General features: G+C 38.6%; 1 protein-coding gene across 2 annotated transcripts in view; it reads left to right on the forward strand.

Moving 5' to 3' along the window:
- zc3h3 (zinc finger CCCH-type containing 3) overlaps positions 1-20,237 on the forward strand; it is a 48,280-nt gene that overhangs the window by 468 nt on the left and 27,575 nt on the right. For both annotated transcript variants that reach the window (XR_013627301.1, XM_058073408.2), the window contains exons 2-3: positions 1,059-2,343; positions 3,806-3,978. Coding sequence is in view for 1 of the 2 variants with exons in the window: in XM_058073408.2 (XP_057929391.2) it covers positions 1,059-2,343; positions 3,806-3,978 (1,458 nt within the window). In the remaining variant the exon portion in view is untranslated. The remainder of the gene's footprint in view (positions 1-1,058; positions 2,344-3,805; positions 3,979-20,237) is intronic.

Genomic DNA, 20,237 nt, shown 5'->3' on the forward strand with positions numbered 1-20,237 from the left:
TTTTCATTGTAAAGAAATTGTTTGTAACATAGAGAAATCACAAATATCAACAGTGAATTTGTAAATGTGAAGAGCAGAAGCTGAACTGGAATGCTGTAAGGCAGGGGTCTCAAACTCAATTTACCTGGGGGCCACTGGAGCTAGGGTCTGGGCAAGGCTGGCCCGCATCAGGTTTCCCCCCCAAAAAAACAAACGCATTTATTAAAAACAGAAAAATATACAAACTTTTTCAGTGCTTTGGTTCCGATTTTCTACAATAAAAGCTCTGATAAAACATTCCACTGTTCTCAAATATCTTAATTTTTATTTTTCTGCACAAAATAAGATGAAAAATAAATAAACAAATCATGAACAAAGAAAATCAATCAATCAGTAATAAATAATTATCATAATAATAATAGAATAAGAATAAAAACTTAAGAAACCACATATAGTTGGTGGGTAGACAAATTATTTTTTTCAGATTAAAATGAACAAAGCATTATTAGAGCCCTGTAGACATGACAAAACACGACTATAGTCATATTTATGCATTTTTCTATTTACAACATATTGCACAACTGCAGGGTCTTGAGACACATGCTAACTCGTAAACGAGAGAGCTAGTGACCTAAACGGTAGCCTTCAAGTTATTTCCTTTTAACTTAAATAGCCAAAAACTTACCACTTCCACACGGATAGGGAGGATAACTATTAACAGTTATTTAACCATAAACATGAACATTAATCAAACGTAATAATTTTTTCTGGGTACATGATACCATACAGCATCCATATCAAACTTGCGCGGGCCGCACTAACATTAAACTTTCATATCAAGGCGGGGGCCTCAAACTAGTGTCCTGCGGGCCACATTTGGCCCACGGGCCGCGTGTTTGAGACCCCTGCTGTAAGGTGGAATCATGGGGAAAGTGGGAATTTTCTGCAATGTTTTGATGTCTTCAGTTCAGCTTCGTCTCATCAGCAATGACTTACGGAGTTACCTTCTTCAAGTCTAACCAACCCTGTTGTCGTTATTGCAAATAAAGTCAAGTCCCTTTCACTGCAAACATTTCCAGGTCTCATCAACAAGCACAAGAGTGTCCATGGCGATGCACCGAGAACTTCAGAGGCCTCAACATCATCCAGGTGGAGGAGCCACAACACATCTGTCTCACATCCGCACAGCTCCAGGAGGAGCCCTGATACGGGCCAGAGCCACGGCAGCTGGAGGAAGACGTACTCTCTGAAAAACAAGAACCCTTTTTCCGTTGCCTCAACCTCGTCTTCAGGACTAAGCTCAACCATATCTCATAGTTCCGGCCACTCGGTGGGAGAGGCAAGTGGGACCCCGAAACCCTCCACTGCGTCATCAAAGACTATGCAGCAAAAAGATGTGGAAGGCCGTGTCCCAGGGATTAGGAACGTTGCCGGCGATAAAAACGACACGCCTGTGCCTCAGCCCCTTTCTGTCTCAAGATGTCTCCCAGCAGAAAGGCAGCAACAGAAGCTCCAAGAACCTGTAGCGACAAAAGTGAAAGCGTCTCCCGGAAACAACTCTCCATCGAAAGGCGAAACCGTGATCCGTGTACCCCGGTTACAGAACCAAACTTCCCTCTGGAAAAGCAACAAAACTCACACGGAATATCTGGACAACAGAAAACAAACTCTTCAAAACGAAAGTCCGTCAAGTCAGGTTCCTCTTCCATCACAGGCCATGTCTCAGTCCAGGCAGGTTTTAAAGTCCAAGTTCAGGTGGGTTAAGAACCAGAGTACTGGAGGGACACAGCTCAGCCCAAATAGTAGTACTACCGGTAGTACCCGCAGTAGTACTGCTTCTGCATCCACAAGTCGGACTCTAACCTCAACTTTAGGCTCCAAAGCCGCATCATTAAGTGGAAGCTTCCTGTCATCGTCAGTCGGCCGGAGAACCCCAGGAAGGAAGTTAACCCGGAAATCTATCCCGGTCTTTGCAGCCCCCCGGACATCTAGGTACCAGTGGGTCCGATCCCAAGCAAAGACTCCCAGAAAACCGCCATCTCCGAAAGCTCCGACAAGAACTCAGCGATTTCTGGAAAAGGGAGAAACCCCAAAGAGAATGAAACCGGCTTCTTTCACCTCGACAAAACCGAAAAGGAAATTAGCGTCTCCCGGTTCTTCGCTGAGTAGATATCGCTGGAAGGCCAGCGGTTCCGGAGCGGGATGGGAAGCGGCGTCCCACCGGCGGTCGTCCTTTGTTTGGACGTCGGATAAAAACAACAAGGGAGCAAGAAAGGTGTTGCCCGCCTGTACCGCCGCGCAGTCATCTCCCAGCGCGTTCAAGCTCCGCAGCAGGATGAAAATCATCAGGGGGTCCGATATCAGGTAAATACTGGAGCCATCAGTCCATACTAAGGCTAGACTGCGGCTTTAAATAATATTAAATATTAGACTCGTTTGCTTTGTCGGCTGAAACACAAAATGAAGACGTTCATGCTTTTTGGACAACCCTGGTCTGCACACTCCAGATTAATCAGGGGTGTCCAAAGTGTGGCGTCAGGGCCAATTATGGCATGCTGTTTTTTTTATTGCCCCTCTGCACATTCTAAAGCAGGGGTCTCAAACTCAATTTACCTGGAGGCCACTGGAGCTAGGGTATGGGCAAGGCTGGGCCGCATCAGGTTTTCCAAAAAAAACAAAAAAACGCATTTATTAAAAACAAAAAAAATTAAAAAACTTCGCTTTGGTTCCAATTTTCTACAAGAAAAGCTCTAATAAAACATTCCACTGTTCTCAAATATCTTAATTTTTATTTTTCTGCACAAAATAAGATGAAAAATAAATCAACAAATCAAGAATAAAGAAAATCAAATAATCAGTAATAAATAAATATAATAATAATAATAATAAATTGGCAAATAATAAACTTAAGAAACCACATATAGTTGGTGGGTAGACAAATTATTTTTTTCAGATTAAAATGAACAAAGCATTATTAGAGCCCTGTACACATGACAAAACACGACTATAGTCACATTTATACTCTTTTTATTTACAACATATTGCGCAACTGCAGGGTCTTGAGACATGTGCTAACTCGCAAACTAGAGAGCTAGCGACCTAAACGGCAGCCTCCAAGTTATTTCCTTTAAACTTAAATAGCCAAAAACTTACCACTTCCACACGGACAGGGAGGATAACTATTAACAGTTATTTAATCTTTAACATGAACATTAATCAAACGTAATAAATTTTTCTGGGTTCATGATACCATACAGCATCCATATCAAACTTGCGCTGGCCGCACTAACATTAAACTTTTATATCAAAGCGGGGGCCTGAAACTAGTGTCCTGCGGGCCACATTTGGCCCGTGGGACGCGTGTTTGAGACACTCTTTTAGAACTTTATTCTGACTGAGCACATTAGCATCGCTGCAATTCCAACACAGTATGTTGTACTCTCCCAACATGTTATCTAATAATGTGCCCCGCCCTGCTTTTACTCATGTTTTAACTGTGTACTAACGAATTAATGTTGTATTTTAATGTATCTTTTACTCTGTTTACTTTTATTCTTTTATTTTTATTCTTTTATTCAACTCTATTCTTCTGTAAAGTGTCTTTGAGTATTTTGAAAAGTGCCAAACAAATAAAATGTATTATTATTATTATTATTATTATTATTATTATTAATACAATTACTCATTTTCACTGACAACATTTAATTACGCTCAAGATGATCCAAGATGTGGTTGCTCACGCTGTAAAACACTGCCCCCTACTGGTGCGGTAGAGAGTTCCAAGTCAAGTAATTTCACAGTTTCCTTCTTGTCTTTTTTCTCCAAGCGGAAGGGGGTCGGTGAAGGTGGGCGTCCCGTCAGGTGTAAAACACTCACCGCGGGGTCGGATGCACAGCGCCGGTCGGGTTCCCACGGGGGCTCGAAGGACACCCACCAGGGAGCTTGTCTCTTTCGGGCGACACAAGTTGAGACGAGTTTCTCCCACCGCATGGAGAACAAGTAAGTGACGCGCCCCCCGACCTGGAGTGGGATTACTCCTCTAGAAAGGGGTGTTTGAATCCACGTGTGTGTAGCTCGGGGCTTCTCAAATAGTCGGGCCGGCCCTCCCCTGTGGGTGGAGCCAGAAGCTTTCAGGTCAATGCAGACATCCCAACATGTAAAGTTGTAATATTAATTACATTATATATAATATTAATATATTATATTAATATTATTTAATATTAATTAATTATATTAATTATATATATATATATATTAATATACTAAAAATTTATATATATAATATTAATTAACTATTAATTTTGTAAACAGTAACAAAATTAAATTAAAAAAATTAAAACATTAAATAAAAATGTTATTTTTTTAAAAGAAACATCTATGGTGTTTGGGTCAATTTTGACCCATATATATTCATGTCAAGAAAAGGTAGAAAAAGTTATTGTTTTCAGCAACGCAACTTTAGTAGAAACTGAAATCAAAAAGCAGAACAGGTCCAGATCTTGGTTCACTCTACTTCTTGCCATTCTTTCCATCATTCAAATTGTTCTTTCCATGATTCAAATTGTTCTTTCCGTGACCCAAATTGTTCTTTCCGTGATCCAAATTGTTCTTTCCACGATCTAAATTGTTCTTTCCACGATCTAAAGTGTTCTTTCCATGGTCCAAATTGTTCTTTCCGTGATCCATAGTGTTCTTTCCGCGATCCAAAGTGTTCTTTCCATGATCCAAAGTGTTCTCTCCGCGGTCCAAAGTGTTCTTTGCACGGTCCAAAGTGTTCTTTGCACGGTCCAAAGTGTTCTTTGCACGGTCCAAAGTGTTCTTTTTGCGGTCCAAAGTGTTCTTTTCGCGGTCCAAAGTGTTCTTTCCGCGATCCAAAGTGTTCTTTCCATTATCCAAAGTGTTCTTTCCGCGGTCTAAAGTGTTATTTCCGTGATCCAAAGTGTTCTTTCCGCGGTCCAAAGTGTTCTTTCCGCGGTCCAAAGTGTTCTTTCCGCGGTCCAAAGTGTTCTTTCCGCGGTCCAAAGTGTTCTTTCCGCGGTCCAAAGTGTTCTTTCCATTATCCAAATTGTTCTTTCATGGAAAGAACATAATCCATGATCCAAATTGTTCTTCCCATGATCGAAATTGTTCTTTCCATGATCCAAATTTCCATGATCCAAATTGTTCTTTCCATGATCCAAATTTCCATGATCCAAATTGTTCTTTCCATGATCCAAATTGTTCTTCCCATGATCCAAAGTGTCTCAAAAATGAGAATCCCCTGAAGCTTCCATGATGAGAAGAGGAGCTGGTTGTCATTGTGTTGGCTAATTGTACACTTATGATTTCAGTTGTGGCTCAAAATATTGCTTTATAGTCATATTATTATTATAACCGGGTCGAAACTGACCCTAACAATACAGTGGTCATAATTTCAACCAGACCATTTTAAAATGTAGTAAAAATATTTTTTGCTTTTATTTTGTTGAAATAGAGTTTCCTGACAAAGTCAAAAATCCTTTATGCAATAAACAAATGTTATGTGATTCTTTTTATGCATTAAAATGTAAAACGAGTCGGTGCTGACCCGAATACAAGAGGAGGGTTAAAAGACAAGGCGGCCTTTTGGCCAACTGAAGCTAATCTATGCCACCTACGTCCAGCAGATGGCAGCAGCTCTTGCTTCGTGCGTCCAGAAGCTTCAGGAGGCTTCAGGGCAGCAAAGGGAGGAGGAGGAGGGAGGTTAATTGATTGCCCAATTCAGCCATGATGGTGAACAAGTGCAGATAGCGGGTAATTTTCACAGGATAGCCACGGCTATCAAGCCTCGCCACCGCTCTCCACTCCAGTAGATAAAAAAGGAGCTAATGCATAATTATCATTTTGCAAATTGGATTGTTTTAACGAACTGGAGAATATAGGCTTAACCTGATTGAAAGCAATCATTGTTTTTACAGCCCCCTCCCCTCCCCCCTCAGACCGCCAACCTTCTGGTCAATCTGCGTGTCCCCTCCATGCCTCACTCACGCCCATCCCGGCATAATTGTCCACAGTCAGTGGAGGCAAAAAACATTAGAAAAGCCATCACAATTAACACAAAGCTTTATTTGTTCCCGAATCCGACTTCACCCTCACTTCTTCGGTTGTGTGTGTGGACGCACGTACGTCGTCGTTCATGATGGGGATGCAGAATCGCAGGGACGGAAACCGGGGGGCGGGGGGGCGAGGGAAAGCGTCTTGTTGCTGTCTGCGTGTGCGATAAGAGCAGCTAATAAAGAGCAAATTGAATTACTAATGACGGGGAGCAGAGTCCCCAGATGAGCACATTACCCTTACCCTGATGACCACTCGCGTGCATGGCAGTACCATTCCGAACAATATGTCTTTATTTATCTCGCATTAACGACCGCCTCTAGCTTTTCTCCTGTGCTGTGTTATCTGCATGTACTGTATGCTTGTATCACTGATAACGTATACAACGAAAAACTTCAGTTTTCGTCAAAAATGTTCACAAAGTTTCGTCTGGGTTGTTTTTGTACAACATTGCATGGAACAAACTTCTGTTTGCCTTGTATTGTACCTTTTTAAAGCGTAATCAGGTTTCCTATACATCACCAAATAACCCGACATGGGGCCAAAGATAGCTGCGAGTGCCAGCGGTTTGATAAAGACGAGGAATTGGATTTTACCAGTTTAGCTTCACTCTTATCACGCTTTTCAAAAATAAATAACAGAATCAATTCTTGCTGTCGTGTGAGTGCATGTTTATGTCTAATATGGCATATTTTGTGTTATTATATCTACTATATGACAATGGTAATGGTTTAATTTTAATTTGAACATGCATCAGATTCCAATTGAGTGCATCCTATAATCAGTTCCCAGTTCCACATGTCCAAATGGAGTAGGAAGAAGCAAAGCTTATTAAATCCTACCCCTCCATCCGGTACTTTTACAATCACTGTTAGATTTGTTCACTTCCTGCTTTCATAATTAATTTTTAATTTTTAATTTTCTTAGTTTTTTTGTCACGTACCGAAGTGTGCGATAATGTGACCATCCAATGCCATAATGGGTACCATAGTAAGTGTCAATATAGTGATATATATAGCACAACATGACTGGTTCAAGACTCTTCATCCTTGTATTTAGCAAATTTATTTTATTTATTAATTTATTTTTTAAATTTTTATAAAAAAAATGTAGTTTTTAATTTTTTTTTTAATTTTTTCATTTTTTGGGATTTTAGAAATAAGGAGTTAGTATGTTCTCTGTAGGCGGCATTATGAATTATCCTTACTGATCTTTTTTGCAGTACATTTAGCCAGTGAAGATTGCTTTTATAGTTACGTATATTAATAGTTATAGTAATAAGTAAGATATGGTAGAACCAGAGAGCAATAAAGAGTGTGGAGTGATTTCTGATTGAGAACAAATTTTGCTTTGTACAATACTGAAATATTTCTGGCCACCTATAGGGGTGTTATTTCATGTTGAGAGAGCTCTAATAATCTTGGACTTATTTAGAAGGTTGTAAACAGGTTTTCTATGCTCTATGACTTCACAGAAAATTCACTGTCTGGTCTGGTCCCCCCCCGACCCCCCACATCATCATTGGAAAGGTCTTTATTGTAGCTCGCGTGCTATTTACGTATACAGTGAGACATTCTGCGTTACCGTGGTGGCATAAGTGACAAGCAAAGTTGAAAATTAGGAACCCACACTTTACTTTGGCCAAAAGAACATGGAGGACCAACGTTTGTTAGTCAATCGTGGCGAGTTTGATTCCCTCCGCAATGGTCAGTCATTTTCAACTTACTTTAAAGATGCGCTGGTGATTTGAATGCAATGAGCCATAAGAATATACAGCTATACTAACAATAAAAGAATAGAGACATAACATAAACACTTTTTTCATTTATAAGTCGCTCTGGAGTATAAGTCGCAGGAACAGCCAACCTATGAAAAAAAGTGCCACTTATAGTCGGTAAAATACGGTATTAACCTGAACTTACTTATTCGTGCTACTTTTTGTCAATTTTTATAAATATGATCATTTTTTCCCTGTAGTATTATGACTTTATTCTCATATTATGACTATTTTCATAATTTTACAACTTTTTTCTAACTGAAAATTCCCCTAAAAGAAGTCATTATTTGATTTGTTTGTTTCTCATATTACGATAAAAAATAATACATATTTTTGTCTTTCATTTATCAACATTTATGGTATTTTTTGTCTTAATAAAGTGGAACCTTGGTTAGCATCCGCCCCAGTTAGCGTGTTTTTTTTTTGTAACCTCAAAATTGTATGCTACAATATTGGTTCTGTTTTTTTATGCATTCCGGAATTCCACAACACAATGTTTATTCAGCTACACAAAAAATAAACATGAACAGAAAAGGTGTCCAATGTTTATGGAACATAAACACTTTTTTCATTTATAAGTCGCTCTGGAGTATAAGTCGCAGGAACAGCCAACCTAAAAAACCTAAAAAAAGTGCCACTTATTCTCTGGAAAATACAGCCTGAACTTACTCATTTGTGCTACTTTTTGTCAATATTTATAAATATATATATTTTCCCTGTAGTATTATGACTTTATTCTCATATTATGACTATTTTCATAATTTTATAACTTTTTTCTAACCAAAAATTTGCCTAAAAGAAGTCATTATATGATTTGTTTGTTTCTCATATTATGATAAAAAAATAATACATATTTTTGTCTTTAATCTATCAACGTTTATGGTATTTTTTGTCTTAATAAAGTGGAACCTTGGTTAGCATCCGCCCCAGTTTTTTTTTGTAACCTCAAAATTGTATGCTACAATTTTAGTTCTGTTTTTTTATGCAATCCGGAATTCCATAGTCCGGACTACAAGTCGCTCTGGAGTATAAGTCGCACAAGGCCAAAAATGCATAATTACATAGAAAAAAAACATACATAAGTCGCACTGGAGTATAAGTGGCATTTTTTGCGGGTCCCGCAAGGCATGCTGGATAACGATTTCCAGTTGAGAACCGCCGCTTTAGGTACTACTTAGTTGTTTTCCAAAGTAGTGCTGACGTTTCATATGAGGTAGCTCCACCCCAGTGCGCACTCACACACACACAATACTTGCAATGTTTGAACTTTATAAATATATTTGCATTAACGCCGAACGCTCGAGGCATTGCATGAGCTTGAGGCTTGAGTGGGGGTTGGGGGGGGATGCGTGTGTCGAAATGTGCAATTGATAGCCCTGGCTGTGGAAATGCGAGCCAGATATTACTGTGACTCCTTCCCCGTTAAGGAGGTAAATGTTTTCTTGGTGTCCGGAGAAGCAACACATGTGCTCTGGCTGTCCGAATAAATCAGAAACCTAACAGGACAAGACCTACACTAATTATTTGGGAACACATGACGGCGCAGGCCCGGTGTCGTGTTTTGGTCCGTGGCTTGTTGCCATCTTTAGCTGTGGAAGTGTGGAGCGCATTCGCATGGCTTTGCAGTGTTGGGGAGAACTTTTCATGACACTAATTCACTTATTTGGTTGCAGGAACCATGAGAATAATAATACACACATCTATCTAGCTATGTAGCTATCTAGCTATATCTAGCTATATCTAGCTCTATCTAGCTATATCTAGCTATCTAGCGAGATCTAGCTATCTAGCTATATCTGTATCTAGCTATATCTGTATCTAGTTATCTATCTAGCTATCTAGCTATCTAGCTATATCTAGCTATCTAGCTATATCTGTATCTAGCTATATCTGTATCTAGTTATCTATCTAGCTCTATATAGCTATATCTAGCTGTATCTAGCTATCTAGCTATATCTGTATCTAGTTATCTAGCTATATCTGTATCTAGTTATCTATCTAGCTATATTTAGCTATATCTAGCTATCTAGCTATATCTAGCAATCTAGCTATATCTAGCTATCTAGCGAGATCTAGCTATCTAGCTATATCTGTATCTAGCTATATCTGTCTCTAGCTATCTAGCTATATCTGTATCTAGTTATCTATCTAGCTATATCTAGCTATCTAGCTATATCTAGCTATCTAGCTATCTATATCTAGCTATCTATCTAGCTATATCTGTATCTAGCTATCTAGCTATATCTGTATCTAGCTATCTAGCTAGATCTAGCTATATCTGTATCTAGCTATCTAGCTAGATCTAGCTATCTAGCTAGATCTAGCTATCTAGCTAGATCTAGCTATCTAGCTATCTAGCTATCTATCTAGCTATCTAGCGAGATCTAGCTATCTAGCGAGATCTAGCTATCTAGCTATCTAGCTAGATCTAGCTATCTAGCTAGATCTAGCTATCTAGCGAGATCTAGCTATCTAGCTAGATCTAGCTATCTAGCAAGATCTAGCTATCTAGCGAGATCTAGCTATCTATCTAGCTATCTATCTAGCTATCTAGCTAGATCTAGCTATCTATCTAGCTATCTATCTAGCTATCTAGCGAGATCTAGCTATCTAGCGAGATCTAGCTATCTAGCTATATCTGTATCTAGCTATCTGCGTTTGTGTTTTAGGAGTAAATCTTGCATCGTTTCAGTTGGACGGTGTGCCGGTACAGCCACCTCCCCCCCCCCCCACTCCGCTGCACCGCCGACCTTATGAGAGTAACCCTAATCCTCCTAGCCGTCTTCACACTGACGTGTTGTCATAATAACCGCCGGGAGTTTGTTGCTTACGTGGGTGGATGAGCGAAGAGCGGAATACCGCCTGGCATGTTAATTATGCCGTCCCACCACACAGGACGCATTGGTAAAGTAGAGGTTGCATGACGGGGGGGGTTGTCTTTATGGCAGCGGATGGGTTACGTGGATACCGGCCGTGACGACTGTTGATGTGAGGTTGGTAACTTAAGGACGTGTGCTGGTTAATATTACAATAACTAAAGTGGGCACACACCGTGTGTTTACATGCATGTCAACTGGCAAATGTCAATACAAAATGGACTTTTGTTGTGAAAATACCGATGTTGGATGCGTTTCCACCCTCTGGAATTCATTCAGGCACCGTGTCACGTACTACAAACGTCTTCTTCGAGAACATAGTGACACTTATTCAACAGGTAGGTTGTTATGTCAACAAGAGCAACAACTGTTTGGATAAGATTTAAAAAAAAAACGTTCTGTTTAGGTCTGTTTCCAATAGAGCTGCAACAATTAATCAGTGATTAATTCATTATCCAGTTAATAGACAACTATTTTGGTATTCAATTATTCACTCATTCATTCATTTTTTTACCGCTTATCCTCACGAGGGTCACGGCGGTGCTGGAGCCTATCCCAGCTGTCTTCGGGCGAGAGGCGGGGTACACCCTGGACTGGTGGCCAGCCAATCACAGGGCACATATAGACAAACAACCATTCACACTCTCATTCATACCTATGGACAATTTGGAGTGGCTAATTAACCTAGCATGTTTTTTGGAATGTGGGAGGAAACTGGAGGGACTCAGAGGGTGGCCGAGGGTGGAATTGAACCCGGGTCTCCTAGCTGTGGGGTCTGCATGCTAACCCCTCGACCGCCATGCAGACCTGGTATTCAATTAATATTTTTTCTATCTAACCGATTACTCGATTAATCGAACAATTAATTAATCAAACTCGATTAATCAAACAACAAGCTTCAGATTAATCACACATTCCGGCCAACTGTGAGGCATAAACCCTGGGGCCTGCCCCCGGTGGTGGCCTTCCCCCGGGTGGGGGCCTGCCCCCAGGGTGGGGGCCTTCATGCTTTAGATGTGATTTCCTTCCCTTCAGTCGGAACATCAAAACCTCCCAACTTTCACTCCAAGGCTCCTCTATGTTCCTCCAGCCGTGGGTCGCCCTGACCCCACGGACTTACTTTCCCTCAGGTCACTGACCTGTCAGATGCTGGGTGGACTCCAGAGTGCCTTTCTTATTTAGCACTTGGGGATTATTCTTGTTCCTCTGACTGTCAACGCTCCTATATTATTGTATAATATCAATGTAATTGATATTATATTTGCATAATAGTATTATTTAGACCTTCTTTCACACAGGGTTCAGCTTACTTTTGTGTAAGTTCTTTCCAGTTTTGAGTATTTGCGGTCACTGTTGACCTGCTCGTTAGTGAATTGCTCTTGCTGAAGTTGCTAATTTGTTCTTCTGTGCCTTGTTTGTGGAATCATTTGTGTTGTCTTTGGGGGGTTTAACTCTTAAACACCTCACTTTGTCTCTTGGGGGAGGCGCACCGATATCATTGATTGTCTTGTTCAGCCACTCTCTTGCCAGACTGATTGCCCGCTAACCGCCATTAGTAATATCAAGTCTAACGCCGCTAATGTACCTTTTTAAAAGGCCAGTGTCATTAATGACTATAATGTTGTTGTACATTTTTTTTTCCATTTCCTGACAGAATGAATAAATAGCAATAGCAGTGTCTCGATATTAACGTTTCTCGTTCAGAAATGAAATGACTCGTGGGCACTAGGCTTGGGGCGATAATAAATAAATGAATTAATCACACGGTAAATGAAAATGACCTCAATAATTTTGTCGGTGTCATTATGTTGCCCCGTGTCTGTTTTCCTCCCTTCCAATGAACAACGGCATGAACAGAGTGAGCTCTTTTGCCAGTCATACAGAGTGCAGAAAACTATAGCACAATAGTAGAAATATTGCCATATACCATATATTCTGGACTATAAGTCGCTCCGGAGTATAAGTCGCACAAGGCTAGAAATGCATAATTAGGTAGAAAAAAAACATACATAAGTCGCACTGGAGTATAAGTGGCATTTTTTTCGGGTAATTAATTTTCCAAACTACTTGACCAAAACAGACATTACGTCCTCTTGGAAGGCAAGTTCTAACAATAAAAGAATAGAGAACATGCTAACATATGCTAACACAATGCTTATTCAGCTACACAAAAAATAAACATTTATTCTCATATTATGACTATTTTCAGAATTTTATAACTTTTTTCTCACCAAAAAGTCATTATTTGATTTGTTTGTTTCTCATATTACGATAAAAAAATACATATTTTTGTCTTTAATTTATCAACATTTATGGTATTTTTTGTCTTAATAAAGTGGAACCTTGGTTAGCATCGGCCCCAGTTAGCGTGTTTTTTTTTTTTTTTAGTAACCTCAAAATTGTATGCTACAATTTTGGTTCTGTTCTTTTATGCATTCTGCAATTCCATAGTCCGGACTACAAGTCGCTCCGGAGTATAAGTCGCAGGAACAGCCAACCTATGAAAAAAAGTGCCACTTATAGTCCGGAAAATACGGTATTAGCCTGACCTTACTTACTTGTGCTACTTTTTGTAAATTTTTATAAATATGATAATTTTTTTCCTGTAGTATTATGACTTTATTCTCATATTATGACCATTTTCATAATTTCATAACTTTTTTCTAACCGAAAATTCCCCTAAAAGAAGTCATTATTTGATTTGTTTGTTTCTCATATTACGATAAAAAAAATAATACATATTTTTGTCTTTAATATATCAACCTTTATGGTATTTTTTGTCTTACTAAAGTGGAACCTTGGTTAGCATCCGCCCCAGTTAGCGTGTTTTTTTTTTTTTTTGGTAACCTCAAAATTGTATGCTACAATTTTGGTTCTGTTTTTTTATGCATTCCGCAATTCCATAGTCCGGACTACAAGTCGCTCCGGAGTATAAGTCGCAGGAACAGCCAACCTAAGAAAAAAAGTGCCACTTATAGTCCGGAAAATACGGTATTAGCCTGAACTTACTTATTCGTGCTACTTTTTGTCAATTTTCATAAATATGATAATTTTTTTCCCTGTAGTATTATGACTTTATTCTCATATTATGACTATTTTCATAATTTTATAACTTTTTTCTAACTGAAAATTCCCCTAAAAGAAGTCATTATTTGATTTGTTTGTTTCTCATATTACAATAAAAAAATAATACATATTTTTGTCTTTAATATATCAACATTTATGGTATTTTTTGTCTTAATAAAGTGGAACCTTGGTTAGCATCCACCCCAGTTAGCGTGTTTTTTTGGGTAACCTCAAAATTGTATGCTACAATTTTGGTTCTGTTTTTTTTTAATGCATTCCGGAATTCCACTTATAGTCCGGAAAATACGGTATTTTTTCATTGTACTTTTTTTTAATGTCTTGTTAAAACCTTGCCTCGTTCTTGGGGACCCGGTCTTGTGTTTCATCCTGTCTTGTGAACCGAGTATCTCCTATTACCCCGAAATAGCATCGCTAGTACCAAACCTTAGTTGTTCACATTTTAATCATGAATCGGAGTAATGCAAAATACAGAATTATTAATAATTCATTTAAAGTGGCCACACACTGAAAACAGGACGGCAGTACGACCAATTGCACATCATGTATTCATTTTCCGACCGCATGTGTTTGTACATCAGGGTGTATTGGGCTGCCCGGGCGATGCGTTCAGGGTTACATTTTAATTGGCATTCCAGAGAGGCCCTGCGCTCATGAGCATGCTAAGACTTTGAACAACCTTGAATGCTAGTTTTGTAGCCTTGTGCGTGTATACCGTATAATGTTCGGAAGAAGATCAGGCCAGCGGTTCGGAAACCGGCGGCCACTTGAAGCAGATGTCCGGTCCTCCTGGTTTGCGATCAGTACTTCATTCGACCGCGGCCAACTTTTCCTGGGCCCAAAGGGACCAATTAGGCTTGACAGCTGCCCTCCAACGTCACCACGGAATGAAGGGTCCGCGGGTGGTGAAGAACGGTTCAGTAAAAGAGGGCACTCTCCGGGCACGTTGAAGAAAATGACATCAGTTCTAAACATTTGATACTTGTGCAGATCTGGACACATCCAGTCCTTGCAGGATGATTAATGGTGTTCTTGGTCTGGAACATGATCGGGAAAGAGCTTCTAGAACCCCCTTGGCCTCTGCCCTCATCAAATTAGCATCTTTGCCAAGAGGAGGGTTTGTCTTTCATTCATCATGCTGTTGTCCCCCTTTCTCTGTCCTAACCTTTAGCCTCTGCGCCCCTCACTTTTCACCGAACTAAATACAGCGGCACATTAACACCCCTGGCCTCCTTGTCATGGAGGGACATTTTGAAGGTAAAATTAGAAAATAGGCCGTTCATCAGCTGATCGAAGTCTAATACCGCAGCCCTTGAAAGTTAATAAATGTCTATTCAGTGTCATCTTCGATCAGTCAGGATCTCTAAATGGCAAAGGCGAAAAAGCTTTCTGTCTTTCAGCGCGGTGGGATTATTGCGTTGCATTTAAGTCATTTCAAAGATCCTGAGGGTTACAAAAAATGTCAAATGGTGGTCCCAAAATAGTCTCCTCCCTGAGCTGGAGGATCCGATAGGCCGGCCATCAAGACACGGGACGATCCTCGGCCCAAATCATTGGACTGCATCTGTGGAATTTGAGTTTTAACCCTTAGATGCATAAGTGGGTCAAAAATGACCCGGACAGGTTGTTTTCTTGAAATATCTTTGTAATGAATTTTTTATAATCATATTCAATTTAATTTCATATTCCAGGTATGCCTCAAAAAACATGTTTTTGATATCATGCCATTCACATTTTAACTTCTCTTTTATACATTTTAAGAAATTTTTGTTTTTGTGTTACTACCCCAATCTTCCATAAGTGGGTCAAAAATGACCCGGTCAGGTTGTTTTCTTGAAATATCATTGTAATGAAATTTTTTTTTTTTCATTTCATAATTCAGGTATTCCTCAAAAAACATGTTTTTGATATCATGCCATTCACATTTTTAACTTACCTTTTATACATTTTAAGAAATTTTAGTTTTTGTGTTACTACCCCAACCTTCCATAAGTGGGTCAAAAATGACCCGGTCAGGTTGTTTTCTTGAAATATCTTTGTAATGAAATTTTTTTTTTTCATTTCATAATTCAGGTATTCCTCAAAAAACATGTTTTTGATATCATGCCATTCACATTTTTAAGTTATCTTTTATACATTTTAAGAAATTTTAGTTTTTGTGTTACGACCCCAACCTTCCATAAGTGGGTCAAAAATGACCCGGTCAGGTTGTTTTCTTGAAATATCTTCGTAATGAATTTTTTTTAATCATTTCATATTCCAGGTATGCCTCAAAAAACATGTTTTTGATATCATGCCATTCACATTTTAACTTATCTTTTATACATTTTAAGAAATTTTTGTTTTTGTGTTACTACCCCAACCTTCCATAAGTGGGTAAAAAATGACCCGGTCAGGTTGTTTTCTTGAAATATCTTCGTAATGAAAAAAAATTCTTTCATATTCCAGGTATTCCTCAAAAAACATATTTTTGATATGACGCCATTCACATTTTTAACATACCTTTTATACATTTTAAGAAATTTTAGTTTTTGTGTTACTACCCCAACCTTCCATAAGTGGGTCAAAAATGACCCGGTCAGGTTGTTTTCTTGAAATATCTTTGTAATGAAATTTTTTTTTTTCATTTCATAATTCAGGTATTCCTCAAAAAACATGTTTTTGATATCATGCCATTCACATTTTTAAGTTATCTTTTATACATTTTAAGAAATTTTAGTTTTTGTGTTACGACCCCAACCTTCCATAAGTGGGTCAAAAACGACCCGGTCAGGTTGTTTTCTTGAAATATCTTTGTAATGAAATTTTTGTGATAGTACATTCGCCAGAGGTTATTTTTGACTTAATAGTGTATATCAAGGGGAAAGTATAGAGTATATATTCCTTTTGGAAAGATGTACTGTTATGAAAACGCTCGCCGGGATGTGAGGAACTGTATATTTTTAATGTTGCACAACATCCTAACTTTCGCAGACTCAGCAAGATACCCAGCGGTGTATTTTACCGCGTCGCAATCTGCAATGCGCTCCAAAATGCAAGTATTTAAGCCCCCGGGGATTTGAGGTGCGCCATCCCACTCTGTTGACATCTCCCAGATAGTCAGTCGGAAAGTCGTGTCAGACACGTGGCTCATGCTATCACGACAGGTTATTAAATTGTACTAGCCATCTTAAATCTTATGTTTGCATGGCATTACTGTCTCGCGGAAGTGAAGCGGAGCCGCGGGAGTCTGACGATGAACCCCGAGGGGGGGCGGAAGCATCACACGGCACCAGGAACAGTCAATAAGAAGATTTATTATCCGTTCTCTGAGGGAACTCCCAGTCTGATACCGCAGCACTGAGTTTTGTAGGGAAGTATGGCGGCGGACCACTGAGAGGATTCTTAAGACCGCGGAGGATGGAAAGCGCTCGCTGTCGTGCGTCCTGTCGGTAATGCCGTCAACCAGACACACGTTGCTTCATCCTAAGGTTTTGTTTTCAAGTTCAACACAACCCAGAAAACTTTGGGATCACATTCCCGTGTCCAGTAATAATTTCCCTAGAACAGTGATTTTCAACCACTACCTCATATGAAACGTCAGAACTACTAAGTAGAACCTAAAGCGGCGGTTCTCAACTGGACTTGTTACACAGCATGCCTTGCGGGACCCACAAAAAATGCCACTTATACTACAGTGCGACTTATGTATGTTTTTTCCGATGTAATTATGCATTTTTGCCCTTGTGCGACTCCGGAGCGACTATGGATTATGGAATTCCGGAATGCATAAAAAAACAGAACCAAAATTGTAGCATACAATTTTGAGGTTACAAAAAAAAACAACACACTAACTGGGGCGGATGCTAACCAAGGTTCCACTTTATTAAGACAAAAAATACCATAAATGTTGATATATTAAAAACAATAATATGTATTTTTTTTTATTGTAATATGAGAAACAAACAAATCAAATAATGACTTTTGGGGGGGGGGGGATTTTTGGTTAGAAAAAAGTTATAAAATTATGAAAATAGTCATAATATGAGAATAAAGTCATAATACTACAGGAAAATAAATGATCATATTTATAAAAATTTACAAAAAGTAGCACGAATAAATAAGTTCAGGTTAATACCGCATTTTACCGACTATAAGTTCCTGCGACTTATACTCCAGAGCGACTTATAAATGAAAAAAGTGTTTATGTTACATAAACACGCTAACTGGGGCGGTTGCTAACCAAGGTTCCACTTTATTAAGGCAAAAAATACCATAAATGTTGATATATTAAAGACAAAAATATGTATTATTTTTTTATCGTAATATGAGAAACAAACAAATCAAATAATGACTTTTGGGGGGGGATTTTTGGTTAGAAAAAAGTTATAAAATTATGAAAATAGTCATAATATGAGAATAAAGTCATAATACTACAGGAAAATAAATGATCATATTTATAAAAATGTACAAAAAGTAGCACGAATAAGTAAGTTCAGGTTAATACCGTATTTTACCGACTATAAGTTCCTGCGACTTATACTCCAGAGCGACTTATAAATGAAAAATGTGTTTATGTTACATAAACACGCTAACTGGGGCGGTTGCTAACCAAGGTTCCACTTTATTAAGACAAAAAATACCATAAATGTTGATATATTAAAGACAAAAATATGTATTATTTTTTTTATTGTAATATGAGAAACAAACAAATCAAATAATGACTTTTGGGGGGGGGATTTTTGGTTAGAAAAAAGTTATAAAACTATGAAAATAGTCATAATATGAGAATAAAGTCATAATACTACAGGAAAATAAATGATCATATTTATAAAAATGTACAAAAAGTAGCACGAATAAGTAAGTTCAGGTTAATACCGTATTTTACCGACTATAAGTTCCTGCGACTTATACTCCAGAGCGACTTATAAATGAAAAATGTGTTTATGTTACATAAACACGCTAACTGGGGCGGTTGCTAACCAAGGTTCCACTTTATTAAGACAAAAAATACCATAAATGTTGATATATTAAAGACAAAAATATGTATTATTTTTTTATCGTAATATGAGAAACAAACAAATCAAATAATGACTTTTGGGGGGGGGGGGGTTTGGTTAGAAAAAAGTTATAAAACTATGAAAATAGTCATAATATGAGAATTAAGTCATAATACTACAGGAAAATAAATGATCATATTTATAAAAATGTACAAAAAGTAGCACGAATAAGTTAGTTCAGGTTAATACCGTATTTTACCGACTATAAGTTGCACTTTTTTTTCATAGGTTGGCTGTTCCTGCAACTTATACTCCAGAGCGACTTATAAATGAAAAAAATGTTTATGTTAGATAAACACGTGAACTGGGGCGGATGCTAACCAAGGTTCCACTTTATTAAGACAAAAAATACCATAAATGTTGATATATTAAAGACAAAAATATGTATTATTTTTTTATCGTAATATGAGAAACAAACAAATCAAATAATGACTTCTTTTAGGGGAATTTTCGGTTACAACAAAGTTATAAAATTATAAGTCGCACAAGGCCAAAAATGCATAATTACATCGAAAAAAACATACATAAGTCGCACTGTAGTATAAGTGGCATTTCTTGCGGGTGCCGCAAGGCATGCTGGGTAACGAGTCCAGTTGAGAACCGCCGCTTTAGGTGCTACTTAGTTGTTTTCCAACAACAACCAAAATTTTTGGTTCGTGGTGTGCCACAAGATTTTTCCAATGCAAAAAAAAAAACGTGCCGTGGCTCAAAAAAGGTTGAAAAACACTGTCCTAGAAAACCAAATCGAGGCGTACGAAAAAAACAAAAGCCTGTTCCCAGCAACGACCGATCCTCCTCAATATACGTGGAAATTACAACATCATATCTTTGCACCCATTTGTCCCATGTTGGACCGAGAAGTCATTCCGGGGCTGCATCCCAGCTCGGAAGCGAGACGCTTCCCCCGGAGGGCGGAGTGGAAAGAAATGCTGCATTGCTCAGAAGTGGGAAATACATTCATTTAATTGTTTGCCACCGTGTGCCCCCTGATGGACAAGTTGTTTTATCGGAGGTTAATTAAAACCGCAACCGTCCTCACCGATGGCAATTAAATCTTCTGAAAGCAGGGGTTGGAAATGAGCTTCTCAAGGAGTGCATGTCCACCCCCCCACCCGGACTCTTGCCCCTTTACGCCATCAACTATACTTATATTAAAGACAGAGCACTTAACTGCTGCACAAGTGGTTTTAAGATGAGATGGGCTAGTGTTTAAATTGCTTGTTTGTTTTGTTTTGTTAATTTGATTTTCCATTTTGTCTTTCTGTTCAAAGGGGTCCTGTTATGATTTTTTTCATGTTTCTGCCCCATAATTGTAGTTAGAATGTGCTATTCTCCTGTTAAACCATGCCAAAGTTTCAGATAAGGTGGTTTGCGCATTTGAAAAATAGTTTTTTTTCTAAAGCTGGCTCT

This window comes from Doryrhamphus excisus, linkage group LG4, assembly GCF_037039965.1.
Source record: "Doryrhamphus excisus strain RoL-2023G ecotype Guam linkage group LG4, RoL_Dexc_Guam_v1.1, whole genome shotgun sequence".
Taxonomy (NCBI): Eukaryota; Metazoa; Chordata; class Actinopteri; order Syngnathiformes; family Syngnathidae; genus Doryrhamphus; species Doryrhamphus excisus.